The sequence below is a fragment of the Thamnophis elegans genome, chromosome Z (assembly GCF_009769535.1).
Source record: "Thamnophis elegans isolate rThaEle1 chromosome Z, rThaEle1.pri, whole genome shotgun sequence".
Lineage (NCBI taxonomy): Eukaryota > Metazoa > Chordata > Lepidosauria > Squamata > Colubridae > Thamnophis > Thamnophis elegans.
Window position 1 is genome coordinate 95,495,764 of NC_045558.1, and position 24,729 is coordinate 95,520,492.

General features: G+C 39.9%; 1 protein-coding gene across 2 annotated transcripts in view; it reads left to right on the plus strand.

Moving 5' to 3' along the window:
* PPP1R1B (protein phosphatase 1 regulatory inhibitor subunit 1B) overlaps positions 1–24,729 on the plus strand; it is a 65,048-nt gene that overhangs the window by 18,091 nt on the left and 22,228 nt on the right. For both annotated transcript variants that reach the window (XM_032237431.1, XM_032237430.1), the window contains exon 4: positions 6,128–6,203. In XM_032237431.1, coding sequence (XP_032093322.1) covers positions 6,128–6,203 — 76 coding nt within the window. The remainder of the gene's footprint in view (positions 1–6,127; positions 6,204–24,729) is intronic.

The window sequence follows — 24,729 nt, forward strand, 5'->3', positions numbered from 1 at the left end:
CCCTCTTGGATCCACAGAAAATGGGACTCCTTTATTACAATCTATTAACAAGGGGGAAAGCTTTCCCTCCGTTTATGGGAATTAGGCAATCATTGAGATCATTAGTAAAAAATAAAGATAAAATGACAGAACTAAATCTGTGGGTAAAATCCTAAACCTGTTTCACAGGAATTGAATCATTCCAGAGCCAAGTTACGGTATGTCAATTCACTAATATATCATTCCGGTATCAGGCATGATGCCCAACCAGAAGGAGCCGAGAGAGAGAGAGAGAGGGAGGGAGGGAGGGAGGGAGGGAGGGAGAGAGAGAGAGAGAGAGAGAGAGAGAGAGTGAGAGAGAGAGAGAGAGAGAGAATTTGTCTTAGTGTCCTTCCCTGACAGCAAAAACTAAAGTTCAATTGCCATTAAACTCCTTTCCTATTACCTACTCTTTTTGAAATAATAGGGGTGGAGGAGAATTTGGGGGTCTCTTAGTTCAAGCAGGAGACCCGATACCTATATCTTTATGATTAAATAAAACAGTCTTTTCCTGAAAACCTTTAGTGATAGGACACTCACAACTTCTGGAGGAAAGCTGTTCTACTGATTAATTGTTCTTACCATCAGGAAATTTATCCTTAGTTCTAGGTTGGATCTCTCTTTAATAGCCTTCCATCCCTTACTCCCACCCCCAGGTGCGTTAGAGAATAGGCCAACACCTTTTTCCTCTGTGAGAGCCCCTCAAGTATTGGAAGATTGCTATCACATTACTCTTAGTCTTTCTCTTTATTAGACTAGACATTCCCAGTTCCTGCAACTATTCATCATACAGTTTAGCCTACAGGCCCCTTATACCATCTTTGTGGCTCTTCTCTGCACTCTTTCTAGGGATATATCTTTTTTGTATCAAGGTAACCAGAATTGTTAATTCTGGTTTTTAATTCTTGTTTTAATTGGGGGATGCAGTGGCTCAGTGGCTAAGACGCTGAGCTTGTTGATCAAAAAGGTTGGCAGTTTGGCAGTTCGAATTCCTAGCGCTACGTAACAGAGTGAGTTCCTGTTACTTGTCACAGCTTCTGCCAACCTAGCAGTTTGAAAGCATGTAAAAATGCAAGTAGAAAAATAGGGACCACTTTTGGTGGGAAGGTAACAGCGTTCTGTGCAGCTTTGGCGTGCACCTTGTCAGCCACATGACCACAGAGATGTCATCGGACAGCGCTGGCTCTTCGGCTTTGAAACGAGCACTGCCCCTAGAGTTGGAAATGGCTAGCACATATGTGTGAGTGGAACGTTTACCTTTAACCAGAATTGGATGCAGTATTTCAAGTGCGATCTCACCAGTGCAATATAATATGTTTTGTCTTGACTTTTTTGACTTCTCCTACCACTTTTTTTATTAACTTGTTACATTAAATTCCTGCTTTAACACAAAGGCAAACTACTTTACTGTAATGAAATTATTGGGACAGAGTTGGGAGCCAGAAGCTTAATGCCTTTGAAAAAGTCTGGCTGGTTTTCAAAGTCACCCCATGACTTGCCTGCTATTTTATCAGATTATCAGTCTAATTGTTCCCTTTGCTCAACCTCCCTAACTACCACACAGATTATTTTACAAAGCTAAAATCCTTAGCAGAGGTCAGATGGAAGGGGTCACTTTTTCACCTATTTCCCAATGGAGAGCAAAGGAACTGTGGACATTTTCCAAAACATCATTAAACATCAAACCATGGAGGTTTGCTAAGTAAGAGTGAGCAAAAAAAAAAGGAAGGCTGACTTAAATAGTTATCAGCCGTTGAACAGAATAATTAGTTCAATTAAAATATTTCTTTTTTAAAAATCAAATGCCAAATACCATGGCTTTTCAAGTTACCAAAATATCTGAGAGTCAGGAAAGTATGAAAATGTATGATTTAAAGGCAGTTTTTAAAAAAAATAAACAAATAAAATCTATTTGTATTACAGTATCGCAAGAACAAAAATAGACTCAAAAATTAAAGTGTGAATTTCATTCTCAGCTCTGCTTTTTGAAGTTTTCAATCACCAATTAAACAACTAACACTTCAGTTGCTGAATTTACTTATTAAAGCTTGCAGCCTTACCAAGAGTGTTAAAAGAGCCTAATGATGTTGTTCTGTTGCTTTTGGCTACATCCAGATGCCCTTTTTCATAGGCCACTACATTGTTTCTTAGAATGTAGAATTTAAAAAAATGGGGGGGGGGGTTGTTAAAGAGGAATAAAGTATCAGGCTGCCTCTTGAAATTACTGTAAGAAACAGTAATCTCAAAAGTCACTCTTTACCCTTTTTCCATTAATGATATAATCCATACAAGCAAAAAGAACAAGAACAGAGACCAGTCCTGTATATATTCCCTGCTTTTCCTTTCCTTTCCTTTCCTTTCCTTTCCTCTCCTCTCCTCTCCTTTCCCCTCCCTTTCCCTTTCCTTTTTAAAAATTGTTGTCTGCACAATATATTTCACACAACTGTGTCTCTTTTATTGATTTCACACTCAAGCCAGAATTTTAAAATACCAAAATGCCATTTTTGATATAATTAGTCCCCTAGTTCTATTTCTGTTTCCCTTTTTCTTTTCCTGAAACATTGTTCAGCGCAAGGCTCCTCACTCCATTTTTGGGTCTCCCTGAACGTGTTCTTCCTTCAGTTTTATTTTCAAAGCAAAGGGGGAAAAAACCAAACCTGTCCACCTCTACTGTGCTATGGCAAAATCACTGCTCAGAGCAGCTAAGGAAGGTGAGAAAAACTCTGCCTTGGAGGAAGAGCTGAGAGGCAGGAAAAAGCAGGAGATTCCACCTCTAAGCAACTGTCCTTCTAGCAGCACCAACTAGTTTTACAGTGTTTCTTTGGTGTAGGGATACTAGTTAATTAGATTAGCACCATGCTAATCCCATGTGACTTTAGATGAGGAAATAGCAATGAGATGCTAATATCAGAAGGAATTACAAGTAGTCTTTGACTTATAACAGTTCATTTAGGGACCATTTGAAGTTACAATGGCACTGAAAAATTGACTTATGATCATTTTTCATGACCATTGCAGCCTTCCTATGGTCACATGATCAAAATTCAGATGCTTGACGACAATTGCAGTGATCATGGCCTAACAAACAAAGTCAATGGGGACGCACTGATTTACTTTGCATATGTGGTGGAAAGGTTGCAAAACTCACTTAATAACTGTGTCACTTAGCCACAGAAATGTTGGACTACCTGTACAGGGTGGAATTGGTATACCACCACCAGTCCTGGCTAAAACAGGGATTTATTCGTTTAGTTATTTGGTTGCCCAATTCACACATAGATAACTCTGACTGACTTACAAAATTCTAAAAAATTAAAAAGTAATCCACCATACAATCAGAGCCATTAATCCTACCCCACCCACCTCCATACAACAACACATTCAAATCAGCCAGGATTGGCTCCATCTCTATTTGTAGTCTCCAAGCCTGTTGACAAGCCATGTTTTTAGGGCCTTTTGGAAAAGATGCAGGTTGGAGCTGGGTATACCTCGGGGAATGATGTTCCATAAAGAAGGGCCATCACCAAGAAGGCCCTTTTTGGTGGCCTCACCAGAGCACGATCCTTAATCAATGGAACCTGTGATATTTCTTGCCTTCCCATCCTGGTGGGCAATAGGAGAGAGGCAGTCTTTCAGATAACTTTTGATACCGATAATGGTTCCATGTGTTGTGGTCACTACACTTATTAAGCCATCAGGTGGCTTATTAAAGGGAACACAGTATTTGTGTTTTTTTTATACAGGGTTGGAGTTTAGCCTATTGTGCAAACCCATAACTTGACTTACTTTAATGGGACTTTGTAGGACAACGAGGATAATTCTATTGCTTCTTCTGAGAGACTCCGAAGAACTTGAAAGCATTTGTCATACTAACTACAAACAAGTATTTTTAAGGAAACTATTTATTTTCTCTCTGGGGCTAATATGAGAGATATTATCTCTTGAACAGTTTGGGGACATTCACCAATTTGTTCTTCATTCCAAGATGGAGAGATAAGAAGTACAGCAAAGTTCTGAAAGAAATATTGCAGTGAAAAGGTTTTAAGATGGCAATTCCTTCTTTGAGGACATAGCTTCTCCAACCTCTAAGTGGAAAACACAACTAATTGTCTGGTTCTTGGAGCACCTATCCGTATTTTACATTTCTTCCTGCAATTACATTTGCCTCCTGATTATAGAATGTAGAACTGCAGTATATGCATTCCAACTATATTCCTTCTGTACTTCCCAGACATATTTCAAATGTTGTTTCAGAAAGATATGAAGGGTGTAAAGAATGTTTAGCTAAAACATGCATAAGCACAAGCTAAACATATATTTAGGAAAAAGCTAACCTAGTTTCAAAGAAAATCTAAGGATAATGTTCTGTCTTCTCACTTTTCTTATGAAATTGTGACAGAATGTGTAAGGATCTTACTGAACCTATAAAAGCCCTCTTAGGCATCCTCAGGAATAGATTTCACTTATATTTGTCCAATAAACAGTCATAGCATCAGGGGAGAAATTTCATTGTGATCATCTTCTGTTATTACTATTCAGAAAGTAACAAAATGAGGTGTTTTAGTTATTTAAATAAATGTGTTCAAATTTTTTAATACACTTGTAGCTACAGTTGTGGATTATTTTGTTTAGTTTGGTTTTTGCTGCCTTCAAGTCAGTTTTGAATTCTGACTATCTGGACAAGTCCCTGAAGTATTCTTGGCAAGATTTTGGAAATGGTTTGCCCTTGCCTGCTTCCTAAGACAGAGGAAGAGAATGAGTGGCTCATGCATCATCCTGCTAACTTCGTACCTAAGGCAGGTCTAGAACTCATGGTCTCCTGATTTCCTTAACCGCTACTACACATCAAACTGGCTCTTATCGTGTGGAATATACCAATTAATTCTCCCTCCATATTGCATATGACTCACGAGGCTTTAAAAAAAATCACAGCTTGCTTAAGATAAACTATAACTTAATAGAAAGAGTAGTATTTGAATGGAGGATTAATAGTTTGCAGCTCAGTTTCTTAGGTAGTATGCTATAATTCTTTCATAAAAGGGCTATGTTCTCTTTATTGTACACCTTCTTAATTCAACTCAGAACATTCATCTATACGTGACTCTAGGACATGGAAAATGTTTCAGACATGCTGGGTCTATTTTGCCTTTGGTTGGAATGCTGAGATCACCATGCCAGGAGCTGATGCCCATATAGATGCGGGATGATAATGAACACATTTAGAGTTTTGTTCTGAGTATCATAAGAAAAAGAAGCTTGTAGTCTTTCACTGCTCAGGAGTGTAATTTGGATGGTGAAGAGTGGCTTTGTTATTGCTATTATCATGGCCTGTGGAGAGAGGTCAGATTTAGAGATATATTGTAGTTTGCTTACAATTCTTTTTTGTAACCATTGCTTTTTTCGTGTATTTTCTTTGGGAGTTCAAGGGAACATTTTAATATTTTATTTATTATTTAATTCCCAACACAACCTGACTAAGAATGACTAACTCAAGATGTCCAGTGAGTTGTAGTCAAATGTGACCTTGGCTCAAGGTCTTCCCTGTTCCAATTCCAGGACCTTAACTACTGTTCTGTGTAATTAAGTTTGCATGGTTGACAAATAAATGTTCTGAAGATAAAATTGCTTAATTTGATTAATCAGAGCAACTAGGTTTTAACTGCCAAAGGATCATCATTGAATGAAATGGGCAGCTAGTAAAAACAATGTCAAAATCATAGACATTGAAACTCTTTAGAAGAGGCATCACCTTTTTTTTATGCGAGACCAATCTCCTAAGGTTATGAATGCATCAATTCAGTCATTCCCCAATCTGCACAAGTAGTTGAGATTTAAAAATAAATTTGTAGGGTTTTTTTGTAATCTACATATTTCAGAACCCTATTTTGTAGTTTTATGAAACAGTGATGGAAAACTAAGCAACAAATATGTGAAAAAATACACTGTACACAATCTAACTCTATATACAGTGCTATATATGCACAGAACATGCTCCCTGGATCAAAGTGAATACAAAACTCTAATTTAGCCATTTATATTATTATTTCATAGGAATTTTTAAGAAAGCTTTTGCCTTCAAATCTCTTGTCTCTTTCTTCTTGATTTCCAGAGATCTCTGGGTGAAGGATACCACCTTAAAAACAAAAGGAATGCCCCCTGTGTCTACACCCCCCCTTCTCTTAAAGGTAAGATTGCTCTCTATTGTTCGCTATTCACACTGTAAATCCTAATGCAGAAACTCAGTTAAATTCTTCTCCCTGCTACCATAAAATTTGCTGCACTGGTTTCTGGATTTCATAGCAGCAATAGCTAAAGGGCAAGAACTGACACACCGGAAAAAATATTTGCGGTGCTTCCTGAGAATAGCATTATAGACTTGCTTTATAGATAAATACATAGTAAGGGTTGGGTTAATGGTATTTGCAGGCACAAAAGTACCCTTAAACATTGCTTTTAGTGTCCCCAAACCCCTACTTCACATGCATTTTTAAAAATATTCTTCTAAGAAAAAGAAATTAAACATGAAGCTGGCAGGCTGCAAAGCTAAGCACCCCAGCCCCTAAACTTTATTTCTCTTTGGGTAATAACTCTAGGCTCCAGAAAGACCCTATTGGAGTTGTAGAAAGCAATGTGAAAGTCTAATTTGTCTTTTAAATGTATTCTTCTTATTGACCATTTATAGCAGCCATTGTGTGATTAAACAAGTCTCCCATTACATAATTTTGGGATGTGCCATTCACAGGTTCTCCAAAATTTAAAATAGACCTTTAGCCTCGAAAGATCAAAAGTTTACAGTTTTACTTGAAGATGGTGGAAAATTACAAACTTGATAGTTGAGGACTTATAGATGTTATATATTTTACTATATATTATTTATTTTCATTTTAAAAATGTTTATAAGTAGAAAATCCCTGTCTTTCTCAAAATAAGATACTGTTGACCTACTTTATATACCAACTATATATACCAACCAATAAGTTGCTTTGCTTTGTTTTGTTTATCTTAGCACACAGAATGTAAATCTTGCTGTTGTAGTCTAGAAATCCTTATTTATGGTTTTAAACAGGTTATATAGACTAAGTAAAAAAATGATTTATTCAATATTCTATTATTTCACATATAATAATAGTTGAACCTAGTCATTTTATATGGATGTCAGCCCTCAGGCTGCCATCCAGGGGGAACATGTCCATTACCATGCCCGATCGGCCATGCTTACACGCCACTAACGCTGCCACGTTGATGTTGCCTCTCTGATGTCGATTGAGCTTGTAGCTGCATGTGGCTCTTCTATTCGGGTGCCTACTCTGATGTAACTCTCTTGCTCGGATGTGACTAACCAGGAAAAAGGCTATAATGACACTGAGTGGGGAAGTGGCTGAGGGTTTATAGCAGTAGACTTATATACCGCTTCATAGGCCTTTCAGGCCTCTCTAAGCGGTTTACAGAGAGTCAGCATATTGCCCCCAACAATCTGGGTCCTCATTTTACCCACCTCGGAAGGATGGAAGGCTGAGTCAACCCTGAGCCGGTGAGATTTGAACCGCTGACCTGCTGATCTAGCAGTAGCCTGCAGTGCTGCATTTAACCACTGCGCCACCTTGGGTTTGGGTCATGGTGATTGGTGATGGTGGGTGGGTGTATATATGGGTGATGGTGTTAACTTTGTTAGAACTGACTTGGATTTGATCACCTTTGTATCATTGTCATTTAGTGCTGGTTATCACGTAGTTTCTTAGATAGAGATAAAAGTTTTTCACCAAACTGAATCTCTGTTTGTATGCAACCTGAACACTGGAACGTGACAATGGAAACAATATTTTGTTTAAGGAGAGGAGGCCATTTAAGAACACTGGGTTTGAACTACATGAAGAGATGATGCATGGATGGATGAACAACAAAAAGATGACAAACTGACAGACATTTCAAAATTATTTTAATTTTTTTTGTTGCATGTATAGACTGACTTTCAGATTGTAGGAACAAGACTGGAGAGAAAATAATGTGCATATCATAATTTTTTGTCAAGATTTATACTTTGTACACCTCATTTTTTAAGAGAGGGTAAATAATTGTGGTTTAAATAGAAAAGCAGTGAAGGTGAGCTGAAGATATGCAGAAATCAAGGAGTCTTTTATTTGGCTTTGCAGCTCCGGCTATGGATTTGGGACCCGTGAGCATTCCTTGGAGCACTGTTGTTTTTACCATTGTTTTATTGCAATGTTCCCATTAATTTATAAGAGATTCGTTTAGATAAAACCAGCATATAAGTAAACAAATACATATGTAAATATTGAATTTTTAACATTAGTAACCTCAAAGAATCTTGCCAGAGCTAAACTGATGTCTCTTCCAGATTAGAGGATCACATTGAGGTTAACGCATTTAAGGTCCTTCCAGCCCCGTATCTCCAAATTTCTATTCTTTAAAAAAAATAATATATAGTGCTTTATAATCTCCATTTGAATTAATTGTTCCTCCCCTGTGCCCTCACATATCCAGAAAAACACACTCAAATATACTAAAACAAAACAGAAATGAAAAATTGATGCAATGTGTTTAAAATGTTCTTAGTTAATGACAGAATAAGACTTGTAACGCTGGAAATTTAGCTAATATTAACATTTGTGGACAGGACAGCTTAACTTCCAACTGAATGCAGTTCTTCTGAAAATGTTAACTGCAAATGCTCACATCTTCATCAACTGCTTTTTTCACACTTGCATAAAACTCCCGTACTGTTAATTTCTTTTCTAGGCTCCTAGAGAACTTGTAGTTTAAGGAAACAGACTCTTTTGCACTTAATTTGAATGTGATAACTGACCTTCTTGCACCTAACTTGAATTTTTATGTTTGATAAAAAGTTTAAATTCCATCTGTTTCAAAACTAACTATTTTGCAGAAATGAAGGTGACCTTAGGGGCATGGGAAAATGGTGGAGAAAACTGAATATGTGTGGGTGTTATATATGCATAAACTCTGTATTCGTTTGCATTAACTGTATTAATTCTGGATAGAAAGACTCAGTTCTAGGGAGATGGGATGACTCATCTCTCTCTCTCTCCTATGCTTCCCATTCAACCTGCCTAATTTTTAAATGGGATAGAACATTTAATTCTAAGTTTCTTTCAACACTCTCAGTTAAGTACAGTTTGTTCAAAGCAACATATTCACCTTGCAGATTTTAAGTGAATTACTTATGTTCACTGATAAAAAAACCTGAGCTAAAAATGAACTCAAAAATCTTCTTACTGAACTGAGATGAGCGTATAAGGATGTACAGTAAGTTGATTCAAATCCTTATTCAAATTGCTGATTGCAAGCATTAGCTTTAGTTAATATTAGTTTAGAAGAACACTTCTTCTTAAGTGATGCCTGCCCAAATATCAATGATACTTGCATCAAACAAAAATGATACTTTCAATTATGACTGAGGACAGATTTGAATCTGGATTTCCCAGACAAGTTCAATACCTAAACCCCTATTCCCGTAATAGTGAACCTAAGGCACGCGAAGCCATTTTCCTGGCATGCATGGCATGACCCATTCCTCTTCCAAGTTTCTGGTGTGCATGTGTGGGCGATGATCAGCTGGTCTTCGTGTGTGCAGCAGTGCCAGAAACTGGAAGAGTTGGTCTTTCATTTTCCAGGGTGAGCATACACCTGACCAGCTGATAGTCACACACGCATGCAAGCCAATAACCAGAAGACTAGCTGGTCACCACACAAGCGCGTGCTGGAAACCGGGAGTTCATTTTCCAATCCATGCATGCCCCCTGGGCAACTCCTCTTCCTAGATGTGGCCCCAATAAGCGCATGCACACTCAGTTTTTGGCATTCAGTGCTGAAAGGTTTCGCAATTATTGCCCTATTCTGTTTAGTATTTCAATTTCTTCTGATGCAACCATATCTTGGCTTAGTGCTATAGCCTGGCTCCCAGGTTGAACTTGCCCACTGGAATCTTAATAGCCCTCCCCCTTCATTTAGTTATCCAAGTTACATCTTCTAATGAATGATTAGTTCATATTTTATTCATAGTTAACAATATATTTTGTTTTTGGTATCATAAGAGAAAAGAAAAATGTCCATATTTTTTCTCCACATGGTCAAAACTATTTGAAAGGCTGCATTTGAAAAAGAATTGAATTTGATTCTGACATATATGCTAGATTCTTTCTCTTTTTCTCTAATTGTATAGATTACACAGAAATTATTGTAAACAATTCCACAAAGAGAAGTGTATGTTTCTTCATGCCAGAAAGCAAGAAACCAAATTCATTTCTTGTAAATACAATTATCCCTACTTAATTACTGAGAATGTCATATTTTCTAACACCAGGCTAATATATAAGGGACATGATTTCATTTGTAGTATCTTGCTGTACAATCTTGGCCACAATCAATAGGCTAATTAACAATTTTTAATTAATCTCTGGCCTTACTCTTCTTTTTCACACCTTTAAAACTTGCTAACCTGAAACATGCATTGATAAGCTAATATGTTGCAAACATATATGTAAAACAAATTGAAATGGGTTCTTTTTATTGTTTTAATTTTAAAACATTTATCTCTTTTCAAATGAAAAAGGTTTTTTGAAGGTGACATAGAATACCTTCAGTTTAACTAGTAAAGAACAGTCAGTAATTATTTCAAGTATTTTAATATTCATCTTTCAAAATTAATAAATAGGCTTGTCAATGAAATATGAAACTTGCTTTAGATTTGTTCCTTCATGAAGCATCACCTTTAACTAAAAATGAAAATCTTGGAGAAAGAAGAATAAATGTGATTAACAATACACCCAGCTCATGAATTGTCACTTGAGATTTGCTCAAAATGCCATGATAGATCTTCTAGAAATTGGTGGGTTTTTTATGTCATCAAAATTATCCATGTCTCTTGGAAATCAGTTAAAAACAACTCTATAATAATTAACTTTAATGGAAAATATTCGAGTCCACTAAAATGTTTTATTGCTTTGAGGAAATAAGATGATGAGCTTCCTCAGTATTTCATAAACAAAAGACCACTGACCTGGTAGTTGAATCTTTCTCCAAAATTTGTAAAGGAAGACCATTCTCTCAGAGGAGAGGCAGAGGTGCGGTCTAATCTATATCCTGTAGCACACAATCTATCCTCTTCTTCCCAGGATTACTTGTCAAGATTATAAAAAAGCTAATGGTTGGGTCAGCCCTGGAAATACCATTGACAAGATAATTCTTCATGCAAGAAAAAAAAATGAGCAAAATGATGAGATGAGAAGAGTAAAATCTATTAATAGCAAATTATTAATTTCATTGTTGGAATTTTTCTAAAAAAAACTCTTTGTTTGTCCTGTTAATCACAGTGTCCTTTTAACTCTGCAAGTGAATATCTTCTCTGCTTCCATTGGAAGCAGTGTGCACTTCACAGTAGATTTTCCCAGTATTATAAGTCCCTAGGACAACCAAGCTGAATCCAAGAAGAAGAATGGTTTGAGTTGGGGAGGGGAGTAAAGAGAGAAGTGGGTCTAATTTGAATGGCACCTTGACGAGAGGAGTAAAGAAAAAAGTGGGTCTATTCCATTTGGCATTCTCTGATTCAGTAGTGGGTGATTTCAAAAACTTTGTGCAAATGATCATTGCCATTGGACCTATTGACAAGAGTGAGCTTTCTTTGTATTAGCAACTTGCAAGGTAGATGAGTGAAAGAAAGATGAGATAATGAGTTTACATGTAATGCTAGCCAGATAATATTAGCCATGAGTTATTCACACAAAAGATCTGGACAAAAAGTCATTCCAAATGTTTCTGAAAAACATTTTGTGAAAAGCAACCGTTTAACACTGAAGTTCTTCATTTGAAGAGAAACTAACACAGACGTATCTAGGACTTGGGGGGAAAACGGGATTTTAATGAACTCAGAACAATGATAGGTAAGCTTTAACTGTAGGACAAGAAAATTGGAAAAGAATCTAAAACTGTGTGAGAGTACCTAAAATTAGAGATCTTAAAAAAGTTCATTTGCAGATAACTTCAGTAAAGAAAAAAAAATGGAGGAGAAGGAGAAGTCAATACAATCAAAACTGTATATGTTACTTTTGAAAAATACTGGAATTGTAAAATTGCCAGGTGACCAAAGAAAGATGGCAGACTTTACGTCAGTCATGGCAATAAATCTTGATTTTTTCAAAAACATAATTCCAAATTCATTCATTAACTAAGAACAAAGCTAGATGTGATGTAACCAGATAGGCTGCTTTATTGCAGACAAGAAAGAAGTCATATATAGATGATTTGCAGAAATCAACTTCAAGAATTAAATCCTAGATCTCGACATTTTACATTAATAGATTTTTGGCCATCTCTCCTCCCAAGATTTGAGAATGGGGACATCTGCTCCATTTTTACTTAGTGATTGTCCACCTGACCTTCCAGCTTTAGCCCTTAGAGAAAGATGTCCCTATCTTCAAAGTGTGTGTGTGTGTGTGTGTGTGTAGATTCTAAGAACCAAAGGCCAATCAGTCTGACATTAATACCTGAGAAAATTTTAGAAAGACCATAAAGAATTGTAGCTGTAAGCACATTGAAAACAATGTGATAATTAGCAGAAATCAGCATGGATTTGTCAGCATGGATTTTTTTATTGGGTATTTCATTAATAGCTGTGGGAACATTGTAGACCCAATATATCTTAATTACTTGAGAAAATACTCCATGTCATTCCGATTAGAAATGCATTGCATAATATGACAAGTGTGTACATAGTAGGCTCAAAAATTATATTCAGAATGTGCCCAGTGATGGTTCCTTATTAAGCTGGAGTGATATCTCAAGTTTTAAGACCTCTTCAACATTTTTATTAATGACCTTAGTAAAATGAGCTCATTTGTTAAGTGTACTAGTGACACAAAATTAAATTAAATAGCTAATACTCTGGAAAGCAGAAATAGAAGTCAAAATAATTTTAATAAGTTGAATGTATACTACAATATTTTTCATTATGTTTCATCAAGTTGTTGGGACATAAGACATCAAGTTGTCTCAGGGACCTTATAGATTTTGTCCATGAAACATATGATTTACATATGAGTTCTTTGTATTGTGGCTTTTATATTAGAATTTGGTTTGCCACTCAGAATTGCTTTGGTGTGGATAAGGCTGGATATATAAATCTAAATAAATAGATTTATATATAACAGAATTAAATTTAACAGTGACAAAAGCAATGTTCTTCACTTAAGAAACAAAACTGAGATGCAGAGTTACTGAATGGAGGGTGCCTGGTTTAGCGGATGTGCTTGTGAAAAAGATCTTGGAATAGTAATTGATTATTAACCAAATATGAATCAGCAATGTGATGTCCTTGCAAAAATAAAAAAAGAGCAAATGCAGTTTTAAGCTGCAAAAACAGACGTATAGATTTCAAATCATTGGAAATAATAGATCCACTTTATTCTGATTTTATCAACCCCCTCACTGGGCAGATGCCTTCAATAGATTTCAGGGGGAGAAAAGGGAAATTCAGAGAGCAAACAATAAATAGGTGACTAGGAATTAAGTCTGCTCAAGAGACACTAAAGGTCTTGGGAATGTTTAGCCCTGAACTAAAAAAAAAAAATTACATTGGGGATAAAGTATAATAGCACTCTTCAGAAAAAGGGCACTCAGAATTTCTAGACCAGCTTGCTTTCATTCCAAACTGCAAATCACCCAAAAATGGGTTTAAGATACAGAAAGCATATTTTTAAACTCTCCAATCTGTAAAAACAGTTGGGAAAAGGAACTAGTCTGAGGGCTGAAGGAGATTGCCTTCACTAAGTGACATGTTGATACATAAATGGAACAGTCATCAATACATATTCCTTAATTTGGAGTGTTGCACTGATCAAAGGGAGGGGGGTTAATGAGTCAAAGGCCCTCTCCTGGCTTTGGTTGATGTCTGAAACTATGAGCCATAGTGACATTACAAGAGAAAAAGTATCTCATGATTTTATTGTCCAAATGATACAATTAGGTATTTGGGTCATCACATCTGACCCAAATATGTGTGTTATGTCCTTTGCCCAGAAAATATCATCCTGCATTAATTGTCATTTGCCCTCCAAGGTAGGACTAGAACAGTCGCCTGCTTTCTAGACTGGTTCCTTAACAACTAAACTAAACTGACTCTCCATTGCAGATAGGCCAATAATGGTGGAAGGTATGGTGATCATATGATGTTCGGTGTTTTGAAGTGAATTGGAATGATGTGATTATCTCCATCTGTGCTGGAAACGTGATGGGGTGGGTTCCAGCTGACATGGAAGTGTTTGATCTCTCTACTGCACCAGGAAATGTGGACTGTCTCACACTGCTTACCCTTTGCAATAGCATACCATTCATTTCCCGCCTCTTCCCAATGTAAAATTCATATATCTGCCTCAGTGGCTTTCTATAAGGTTTTGAAAACCTTGAGCCAAATTGGGTCAAGGCATTGAACATTCTGTAATCCTTTGGGGATTTGAAATATGTTTGTGATTTTGCCTCAGTTATGCTGTCTTACCTTGTGGCATTTTACTAGTAGTTACTATATTTTATACTTTAACCCTAAATTAGCTACTCAAAGAAAATATTTCTGTAGTAGGCAATTATAAAACAGTTTCAATCAATGCACTGATCAATTAATGAATGAGTCAACAATAAGTGATGCTGAGCACAGGAATACAGCAAAAAGATGGGCAATCTTTCTTCTATCAGAGATTTCACATGACTCTATCAAGAGGCTCATTGCAAAAATGGGTGGGGCCGAAACAAACTATGGGTGTGGCCAGAACCAACAGTGGCTATGTTTGTTTATTATAAGAATTTATGTCATCTCTCCTGTTCACTTTCTTCTATTTCATTTCTTTATGGTTTTATTTCTCTTTCTCTCACAAAGCAGATTGCCAGAAGGGGAACAAAAAAATTCACACTAAGTTTGTTTTTTCTCATAAATGGAATCTTTATTTTTAGTTGTGGCTGTGACAGTAACAGATGGGAGGGGCTTGATCATGAATAGAATTGGAAGGTGGGGGAAGTTCTTGGCCTGACTGCCATTAAATCTGTTTTATGGGTCATACTGGTAGTTTGCATGTATTTTATGCCTAAAGTGGCAAAAAGAGGAAGAGGAGGAAGGAAGAGGAGGAGGAGGAGGAGGAGGAGGAGAAGGAGAAAGAGAAGGAGAAGAACTACTACTAACAACAACAACAACAACTACTACTACTACTACTACTACTACTACTACTACTACTACTACTTCTTGGAGATCACATTCAGCCTAGTGACCAGAGATTTTCTACTTTTGTTTCACCGGACCTTGTACCAATCTTTGGATTTTTTTTTTCCAGTTTGGTAATGAAGAGATCAAGAATATTGGCTCCCCAGACATGAATGGCTAATGGCTAATGTAAAAGTATCAATTCTGTCCTGCCATCTAGACTTCTAAAGATGTGAATTTTTATTTGAGGAGCCGAGTTTAAAGCCGAGAATCCTGCTGTAACTGGACTCTCATTCTTAAAATGTCCCCCTTCACAGGAAACATTTGGCAGAAAATATTCTAATAATTGGTCTTTAAATAGTGCTTGTCAAACACATTTTGTCTCAAAGTGCCTTGGCTTTTCTAGAGTTTATTCCCAGATGCCATTGGATGACTCGAAGATATCTATTGCCCTTGACACCTATGCTAAAATTGGTGTTTGCAAATGAATAATTGGTGTGTGTGTGTATCTGTGTGCGTGCCTGCCTGCCTGCCTGCAAATTTCCCCTTGCTCTAGTACTGTTTTTAACTTTGGTGTCAATGTCTCCCTGAAAATTTAATTTTCCCCTTACCTACCTATTAAGGTATGGACTACCTGAGCAGCCTGATAGCAGAGTTGAAAAGATGTGGAAAATTGGTGGCACAAACACACAAACATATCTGAAACCCTCAAACATGAAGTCATATAATCCTGATCTAGGGGCTGACAGAGAAACAGCTGTGGGTTGCAGTTGGAATGAGGTTGAGTTTCAAAATGGGTGAGGAACACTTCCCCCTTCTTAGGCATGCATACCACAAGAGGCCCATTTCTTCTTTTTCCTGACATTAAACACTCATGTCACTTGCTCAGAACACTCATTCATTTCCCATCAACCTTTGCTTTCATCATCACTCCCCCGCACCTATTGTTCTCATCTGTCTCTTTGTATCTTTTTTTCTCTACCACTATTTCATCTTCTGAAGCTGAGTTGCACATTCTGCCTTCCCACACATGCCTGAAGCTTTTACCTTGTCCCATGGCTGTGCTTTTAAAGATGCTTTCCATCATGCACACAAACATACACCAACAAGATAGAATTGGGAAGAATCTGGAGCTAATGTGAGAGTAGCAAAACGGAGTTGTTCAAAAGCAGAATAGTTTTCTCCTTTGATTTTGCAAGGATGGGGGGGAAGCATAGTTTTTAAGAAGGCTACAGGGCGTACCTGAAATAAGCAGTGGCAAGGTGTTTAAGAAATACAGATCTTACCTTGTGTGGGAAGTTAGCACCCATCCCTCTCCTAGAAAAATGAAATATTTTAGAAAATATTAAAAGGACAGAATATTTCCCCTAAAAGGGAGGCAGAAACTCAGCCCTCCTGCACCTTTGTCAATCAACCATTAAGGCCTGGGACAGTCTATTCTACATAACAAAGATCTACTTCCTTCATGCATAGCGATAGTAGGAATTGCCCAAAGCCTTTTCATTACATCATCACCCAGCAAGGCTCAACTAAGCTTGGGACTCAGGACAGCCTACAGAGTTGCCCCTGCATGGCCCCATGGGAGTCTGACAACCAATCAGAATACAAGCTCAAATTCAAAAGCTCAGAGAGGATATAAAACCCAGGCACTCTCGCATCTCTGTCCTTTTTTACTTCGCCCAAGATCTTGAAGCATGTGATCCTGTCCACTATTAAAACCATCTTTCCAAACAGCCACCATTGTTTCCAGTGTCTTTCTCCCCACTTGGAACCGAACCCAAATCAACATTTCTTCCAATACTTCACCATCCAAGAATGCCTAGTGGTACATGACATTTGCTCAAAATATTCTTAATCAGTTTTTATATGTAGTTCCCAACTAGCTAGTTGATGATCTTAAAGAAAGCTAAGCATGGTGGGGACTACTTATTACTTGGATGAGAGATATCAGGAAATCCCAGTTACAAATTAGAGGAAAAATATCCCAGAAGATGGCAAAGGTACTTCACTTCTTGCAAAAAAAGACAACTTGAAAGGTAATCACTAGGACCAAACATTTATTCGTGTATGTTTTTACTTTTTCATCAAAACATATTCCTGTTAGATATTCCCCCCCCCCCACTGACAGTGGTTTCCACCAAGGTCCTCTGTTCTGGCGGGAACAGAGGTTTAACCCCATTGACAGATCCTTTTAAAGGGGACTGCTGTCCAACCCTTCCTCAGCCGGATGTTTACCTTACTTGTAATAAAGAGCTGTTATTACTGAAGCCTTTGTGTGCATTCCTTTACCCGATCTAACACGAGGATGGGATCAGAAGGCAACTAGGCAAACAAAAAGAGCAAAAGTGATTCTGCAAGTACATCCAGCCCAGAGGATCCTGTGCAGCATCGAGCAAGCCATCACTGCTGAATGGCAAAATTGAATCAGGATGGTTATGCACGCCCCATCAACTCCATATGATCCAGCCACCAAGCACTGGGAATCATGCATGCTACAATTCAAGTATTTCCTCCAGGCAAATGACCTCACGAGTGTTCCAGAAGCCCGTAAGAAGAACATGTTCCTTGGTTACTGTGGACAGGAAGTGTTCAAAATGGCGAAAAACCTCTTGGAACTGATCCCGCTCCAAGTGGTATTCTAGTCTGCACTACAACAATGCTGAAGACCCACTACGCGCCTAAGCCATCCAAGTACGTTCGCCGGCATGAATTTAACATCCGAAACCAGATGGAGGGCAAATCAATCAATGAGTATGTGGCTGCACTCTGGAAAGCCGCGGTGTACTGTGAGTTCTGAGACCTGGAAGAGCTGATTCTGGACCCCATAATTTGCGGCATGCGAGACATTATCCTGCAGAGGAGGCTGCTAACTAAATCTAATCAGATCTAATCAGATCGCACTAGATGAGGCTAGGGCATACGAATCAGCCGCCAAATTGATGGAGACCCTACAGCGCCAGAGCGCACCTCAAGACGTGTGGATAAGTACCCGTGTACATTGCGAGACTACCGAGCCCAAGGGCTCTGAAAGCGAGGAGGACAACAGGAGGATGACATGTGCAATAGCCGCACCAAGCTAGCACAAAAATTCAATTCGCAAGTTCCGCCCTGCGCCAGCTGTGGAGGAGACCATGCCTGACTGTCCTGCCATTTTCGTGAAGCAACTTGCCAGCGGTGCAAGCGGAAGAGGCACATCGCCAAGGTGTGCCACAGCAATTTCCCTACCCCTATCAGACAGCCCAAAAATACACAAAGCCGTTAACAGAGTCCCAAACCAAGGGCCTGGCAGAAGTACCCATGGCAGTCTGAAGGCGACGATAAAATCGCCAATCATACATCTGTTAGACAAATCTGCTCTGGGCTCCCCAAAAAGGTGAATGTCACTGTCCCAGTTAGACAAATTCGCTCCAGGTGCCCCCAAAAGCTGAAAGTCACTGTCCTCATCAAGGACTCTCCATGCGAGATGGAGATCGACACTGGATCATCACTGACCATAATGCCATGGTCAGTCCTCAAGCAAGCGATCCCGAAGCTACAAAAGTGGCACCTCCGAAACCCTGACATCCACCTGCACGATTACCAGGGAAACCAGGTACCCATGCGCCGAGGTGGCGCAGTGGTTAAATGCAGCACTGCAGGCTACTTCAGCTGACTGCAGTTCTGCAGTTCGGCTGTTCAAATCTCAGGGTTGACTCAGCCTTCCATCCTTCTGAGGTGGGTAAAATGAGGACCCAAATTGTTGTTGGGGGCAATATGCTGACTCTGTAAACCTTAGCTTAGAGAGGGCTGAAAACCCTATGAAGCGGTATATAAGTCTAACTGCTATTGCTATTGCATCGTGGGCCAAGGCACCTTCCGGGTGAACTACAAACACTTCTGCGAAAACCTCCCCATGATGGTGGTTAGCGGCAACCGTCAGAGATTCCTGGGGCTTGATTGGTTCCAAGCTTTGGTGATGGAAGTGACCAGAATCAACTCCATGAGGGACGACGGCGCTGAAGCCATCTTTAAGGAGTTCGAGGACGTTTTCGGCACCAGTCTGGGTAAGTACAAGTGAACCCCAATTTCCTTTAGCTTGGACCCCCGCTATAGCCCCAGTTAGGCTTAAACCTAGGAGAGTACCTTTAGCTCTCCGTCCTAAAATTGACAAAGAAATTGACAAGCTTGTGAGCCAGGGCATCCTAGAGCCAGTCGATCACGCACGCTGGGAGACACCTATTGTGATACCAGTCAAGTCTGATGGGTCTGTCCACATCTGTGTGGACTATAAATGCACAATTAATAAAGCGTTACAACAAAGTGCCTATCCTGTGCCCATTGTACAGTACCTACTACATTCTCTTGATCCAGGAAAAGTCTTTGCAAAATTGGACATGTTGCAGGCATACCAACAATTGCCAGTAGATGGTGCTACCACGGAGGCCTAAACCATTGTGGTGCACAGGGGTGCATTCAAATTCCACCGCCTGCAATTCGGAGTTAGTATCGCCCCTGGACTGTTCCAAAACATCATGGAACAACTTTTGCAGGGGATTCTAGGAGTCATCCCCTATTTTTATGACATCTTGATATCGGCTGCAAATGAGGTGCAACTTTTAAAGCACGTATGAACAGTTTTAGCCAGAATTAGAGATAAGGGTCTCTATCTCAAAAAAGAAAAATGTCAGATTAATGTACCAAAGGTTGAATTCATCGAGTATCTGATTGATGGGTCTGGAATACACCTGACCTCACAAAAAATTAGGGCTATTAAGGATGCCCCCACACCTCGCAATTTGACTGAACTGCAGGTATTCCTCGGGCTCCTTAATTTTTACAGCGTCTTTCTCAAACAGAAAGCCACTGTTGCTGAACCATTACATCACCTCCTAGCCAAAAACGTGAAATGGTCCTGGGGCAAAGCCGAGACCGCCATGTTTGCTGCAGTAAAACGACTCTTGTCAGGGGATTCTTTCCTAGTACAATACAACCAGACCCTGCCATTGGTGTTGACCTGTGATGCTTCCCCTTTTGGTGTCGGTGCTGTCCTCAGCCAACGCATGCCTAACGGCACCAAAGCCCCTATTGCATTCTACTCCAGGACCTTGTCTGCCGTGGAGTGGAACTACAGCCAATTGGACCACGAGGCTTTGGCTGCAGTGACTGGTTATGGACCACAAGTCATTGTTGGACTTACTGGCTGGGGATCGCCCCACCCCAGTATCATCATCCCCTCGCATGAGCAGGTGGACTATTTTTCTGGCTGCCTATTCCTACCGTCTCATTCACCGACCCGGGTCCACTTTAGGGTACGCGGATGCATTGAGCCGCTGTCCATTGCCTGAAGTTCTAGCAGATCCCACACCCAAGATGCTGGTCCTTCTCATTGACTGCCTGGAAACTGGACCCATCTCATCTAATGACGTTGCACGCCACTCTGCAAAGGACTCCACAATAAAGCAAATTTTGAACTGGGTGTAGAGGGGGTGCCCCAAGGGGCCTGTTGGGGCTGATTTCAAAATGTATTTTGCCAAACGTGATGAACTGTCGGTTATTAACGGGTGTTTGCTGTGGGGGGACCGGGTAGTTATTCCCACCAAACTGTGCATTGCAGTATTAGAAGCATTACATGTAGGGCATCCTGGGATCATCAGAATGAAGTCTCTGGCAAGGAGTTACATATTTGATGGCCTAACATGGACATGGAGATTGAAGAATGGGTGGCTACATGCACACCATGCCAGGAGTCCAGACCAACTCCCCCAGAGGCGCCTGCTAAGGAGTGGGAGGGACCACAAGCACCATGGTCCAGGGTGCACATTGACTTTGCTGACCCAGTACATGGCCAAAAATTCTTCATAGTTGTGGACGCTTACTCAAAATGGTTAGAAGTAGTCCACTATAGTGGAAGTGGTCATCAAGGTTCTACGGAGACTTTTCTCCATGCATGGCCTGCCCGACATCTTGGTCTCTGACAACAGGCCCCAATTTATGGCCATGCCATTCGAGACCTTCCTAGCATTGCAGGGAATCAGGCATGCCCTGGTCGCACCATTCCATCTGGCCTCCAATGGTCAGGTGGAGAGAATGGTGAGATCTGCAAAAGAGGTCCTTGCTAGGATGGGCCCAGGTGATTGGCAAACACGAATTGATCACTACTTACTGAACCAATACATCACACCCAATGCTACCAATGGGAGAAGCCCCTCTGAGCTTCTCATGGGGCACCGCCTAAGGTCACACTTAGACCGGTTAGATCAAAATTATTCTACCTCATCACCCCCAGAATCCACAAGCAAGGTTCAATCTTTTACCATAGGAGATTCGGTATATGCCCACAACTACACCGGGGGAATGCTGTGGATTCCTGCCACAGTAATAGGGATTACCGGTCCTTGATCATATCTGGTAGAGCTCGAGGATGGTAGAAATTGGAGAAGGCATATTGATCAACTCCATAGCCGCATTTCCAACTCCATGCTTAGACAACCAATAGTAACTCCTGCATGAGCTAGCCAAAGCCCTACCCAAACAAAACAAAACAGCAGTCCGTCCACGTCTAACTCAAGCCCGAGAATATCTGAAGATTTATCTGATTTTGATGCAGGCCCGCAGTGAGCTCCAAGTGTGTTAATTCCAGAAGCTCCAGCCACGACCTGTGAAACGTTCCAGGAGTTTCCACCAGACAGAGTTGCAGAGCAAAGAAGTCCGTCCGACTTGTCCAAGAAAACCACTCCCACTGAACTGCTCAGGTCAGGCAGAGCTACACAAAAGCCCGCCTACCTGCGTGACTACGTCACCAGTTGGATTGTTCTACCCTAGAGGGGAGGGGTGTTAGATATTCCCCACCCTGACAGTGGTTTCCACCAAGGTCCTCTGTTCCGGCAGGAACAGAGATTTAACCCCATTGGTCAAAGAGTCTGACAGATGCCTTTAAAAGGGGCTGCTGTCCGACCCTTCCTCAGCCAGATGTTTACCTTGCTTGTAATAAAGAGCTGCTGTTACTGAAGCCTTTGTGTGCCTTCCTTTACCCGATCTAATAACTTCTTTTTTGTGTAGGGTAGAGATGACCACAAAATGTAGTTCAACATTTCTTCTCCTTGGTCATTTCAATGATTAATCATTTAGCCCAACATTTTACTGTTTCTTTTCACTCTTTTTTTTTTTTAAAGAAAACAAGTTTATTACACAAACTTGCTAATGATATAATTTTCTATACATGTTAGGAAAACTTCATAGTTTGATTTCTTTGTGCGCTCCCATAGTAAAAAAGATGGGCATTTCTCTAAGTTGTGTCTTTCACCATTGCTTTGTTAACCTTTTTAATTAAAACTAGAAATTACTTGTGAATAGATTTTGCTTGGAATATTGCAAGCATCTGCATCTCAAAAAGGAATCAGCAGGCTTAACTGTGTGAAACAAGAGCTTTTTTTTTTAAGGAAAAAAGAATAACTATACTAGATCTTTTTTCTGCTAATGTTTCTCTTTCTAGTTGCATTTTGGAATGAATGGTATGCCAACTTTAGGTTTTTGAGGAAGATTCTTTAAAATTTGAAAGCTAGTTGAAACCCAGCTACGGATAGATGTAGATGTGATTCCCTTGATAGATTATTTATACCAAGAACTAATCAGGAGGAATGTGCCCTTGTTGGCTTTAGTATATCTCTCAATAATTTCATTTAAGATGTGCCCCAAACTCTCTGCTCTGTGTCTCGTTATTACAGATTAGGTTGGTGGGAAATGGGACAGGATCTTTTTGCATACTAGCTCCCCCAGCTACAGCTTTTCTTCTTAGGGAATTGATGTTATATTAATACAATTTTTAAAAAATCTGTATTTTCAAACAATTCCACTTTCTGTTTCTAACTATTTGCTTTTTTAAGTTTATTATTGATATTGTTTAATTTGTAATTCACTGGAGCTGAAAAGTGGTGCCTAAATTTTATACCTCAAAATAATACTGGTAATTCCTACATCTAAAAAATATCCAGAAATGTTAAAATGAACATTAAAATTCTACTTTAACCTATAAGCAAACATTCTTAACAGCAGTGGTGTCAAACTCGATTTCATTGAGCGCCACATTGGGGTTGTGTTTCACCTTGGTGGAGCAAGTGGATGTGGCTGGGTGGGCATGACTGGGTTGGCAAGGCCAGAGTCTGGGTGTCTGTGGTGGCCCAGGCAGAGCTTGGGGGATGCATTGCCTCCAGTGGAGGAGGGTGAGACCAGGGAGAGGGCTAAGCCATTGTCTTCTAGAGGAGTCTTGCCGTTCCTCTCAGGCCACATGGAAGATCCCTGGACGGCAGCTCAGGCTGTCCAGAGCCCTAGGCAGCGGAGGGCAAGCATCCAGACCGGCCCTCGAGCTCCCAGGCACCAGGACCTCACAACCCAGCCCAGTCTAGACCTGCTTCCCCAAGAGGGTGCTTGGCTGCGCTTACCTCCTTCTCAATGCTGCTGCTGTTGTGCTCACTTTTCTTGGCCAGGTTGCTTATTGTGTGTGTGGGATAGCAAAGTGTGTGGGTCAGAGAGAGGCCCACACCCTCTCCATTTGCGGAGACCCGGCTTTGTAACCAAAGCATCCTCTGCAATAGGTTGGGAGACCACCAGGAGAGGTCAGGAGCAGGAGACAAGGGGAAGGTGAAAGGGCAGCAGGGCTGCCGGTGGCCAAGTGCTAAGGCAGCAATGTCTCTCAACTTTATAAATTTTAAGATGTGTGGATATTATTAACACATAGAAATGTCCATCCAGTGCATGCAAAAGCAAACAGTTTTAAGGCAAAAATTATGCCTAGTGTTTTACAATCTTGTAAACTTTAAGATATGTGGACTTCAGCACTCAAAGTTGCCTAGCAAGTGCATGCTGGCTAGGAGTTGAAGTCCACACATCTTAAAGTTCATAAGGTTGAGAAAACCTGATTGCAGCTCTGCCTGCATGAGGACAACAGATATATACTGTACTTTGTTCAGACCAAATATATACTGTAAGAATAATGTTTAAAATACTTTGATGGGCTCCAAATATGCTAATGCAATTAATCAGGTCGTCCTTTGCCAGAAACACATAAAAGAACCAGCCACTTATCAGATTGGCTAAAGATAAATTTATGAAAAGTTCTCATACTCTTAATTCTGACAGACAAGTTCATATTGACTTGGAAGAAAAGCACAGCTACAGATTTACATTATTCACTTTTTTTCAGCCGAATTCTGCCTCCACCATGTTATTAGAAAAGAGCCGAGATGGCACAGTGATTAGGGTGCAGTACTGCAGGCCACTTCAGCTGACTGTTATCTGCAGTTCAGCGGTTCTAATCTCACCGGCTCAAGGTTGACTCAGCCTTCCATCCTTCCGAGGTGGGTGAAATGAGGACCCAGACTGTGGGGGCGATATGCTGACTCTGTAAACCGCTTAGAGAGGGCTGAAAGCCCTATCAAGCGGTATATAAGTCTAACTGCTATTGCTATTGCTATTGCTATTGTTAGAAAACATCTCTGGAGATAAATCTGCAGTGCTGT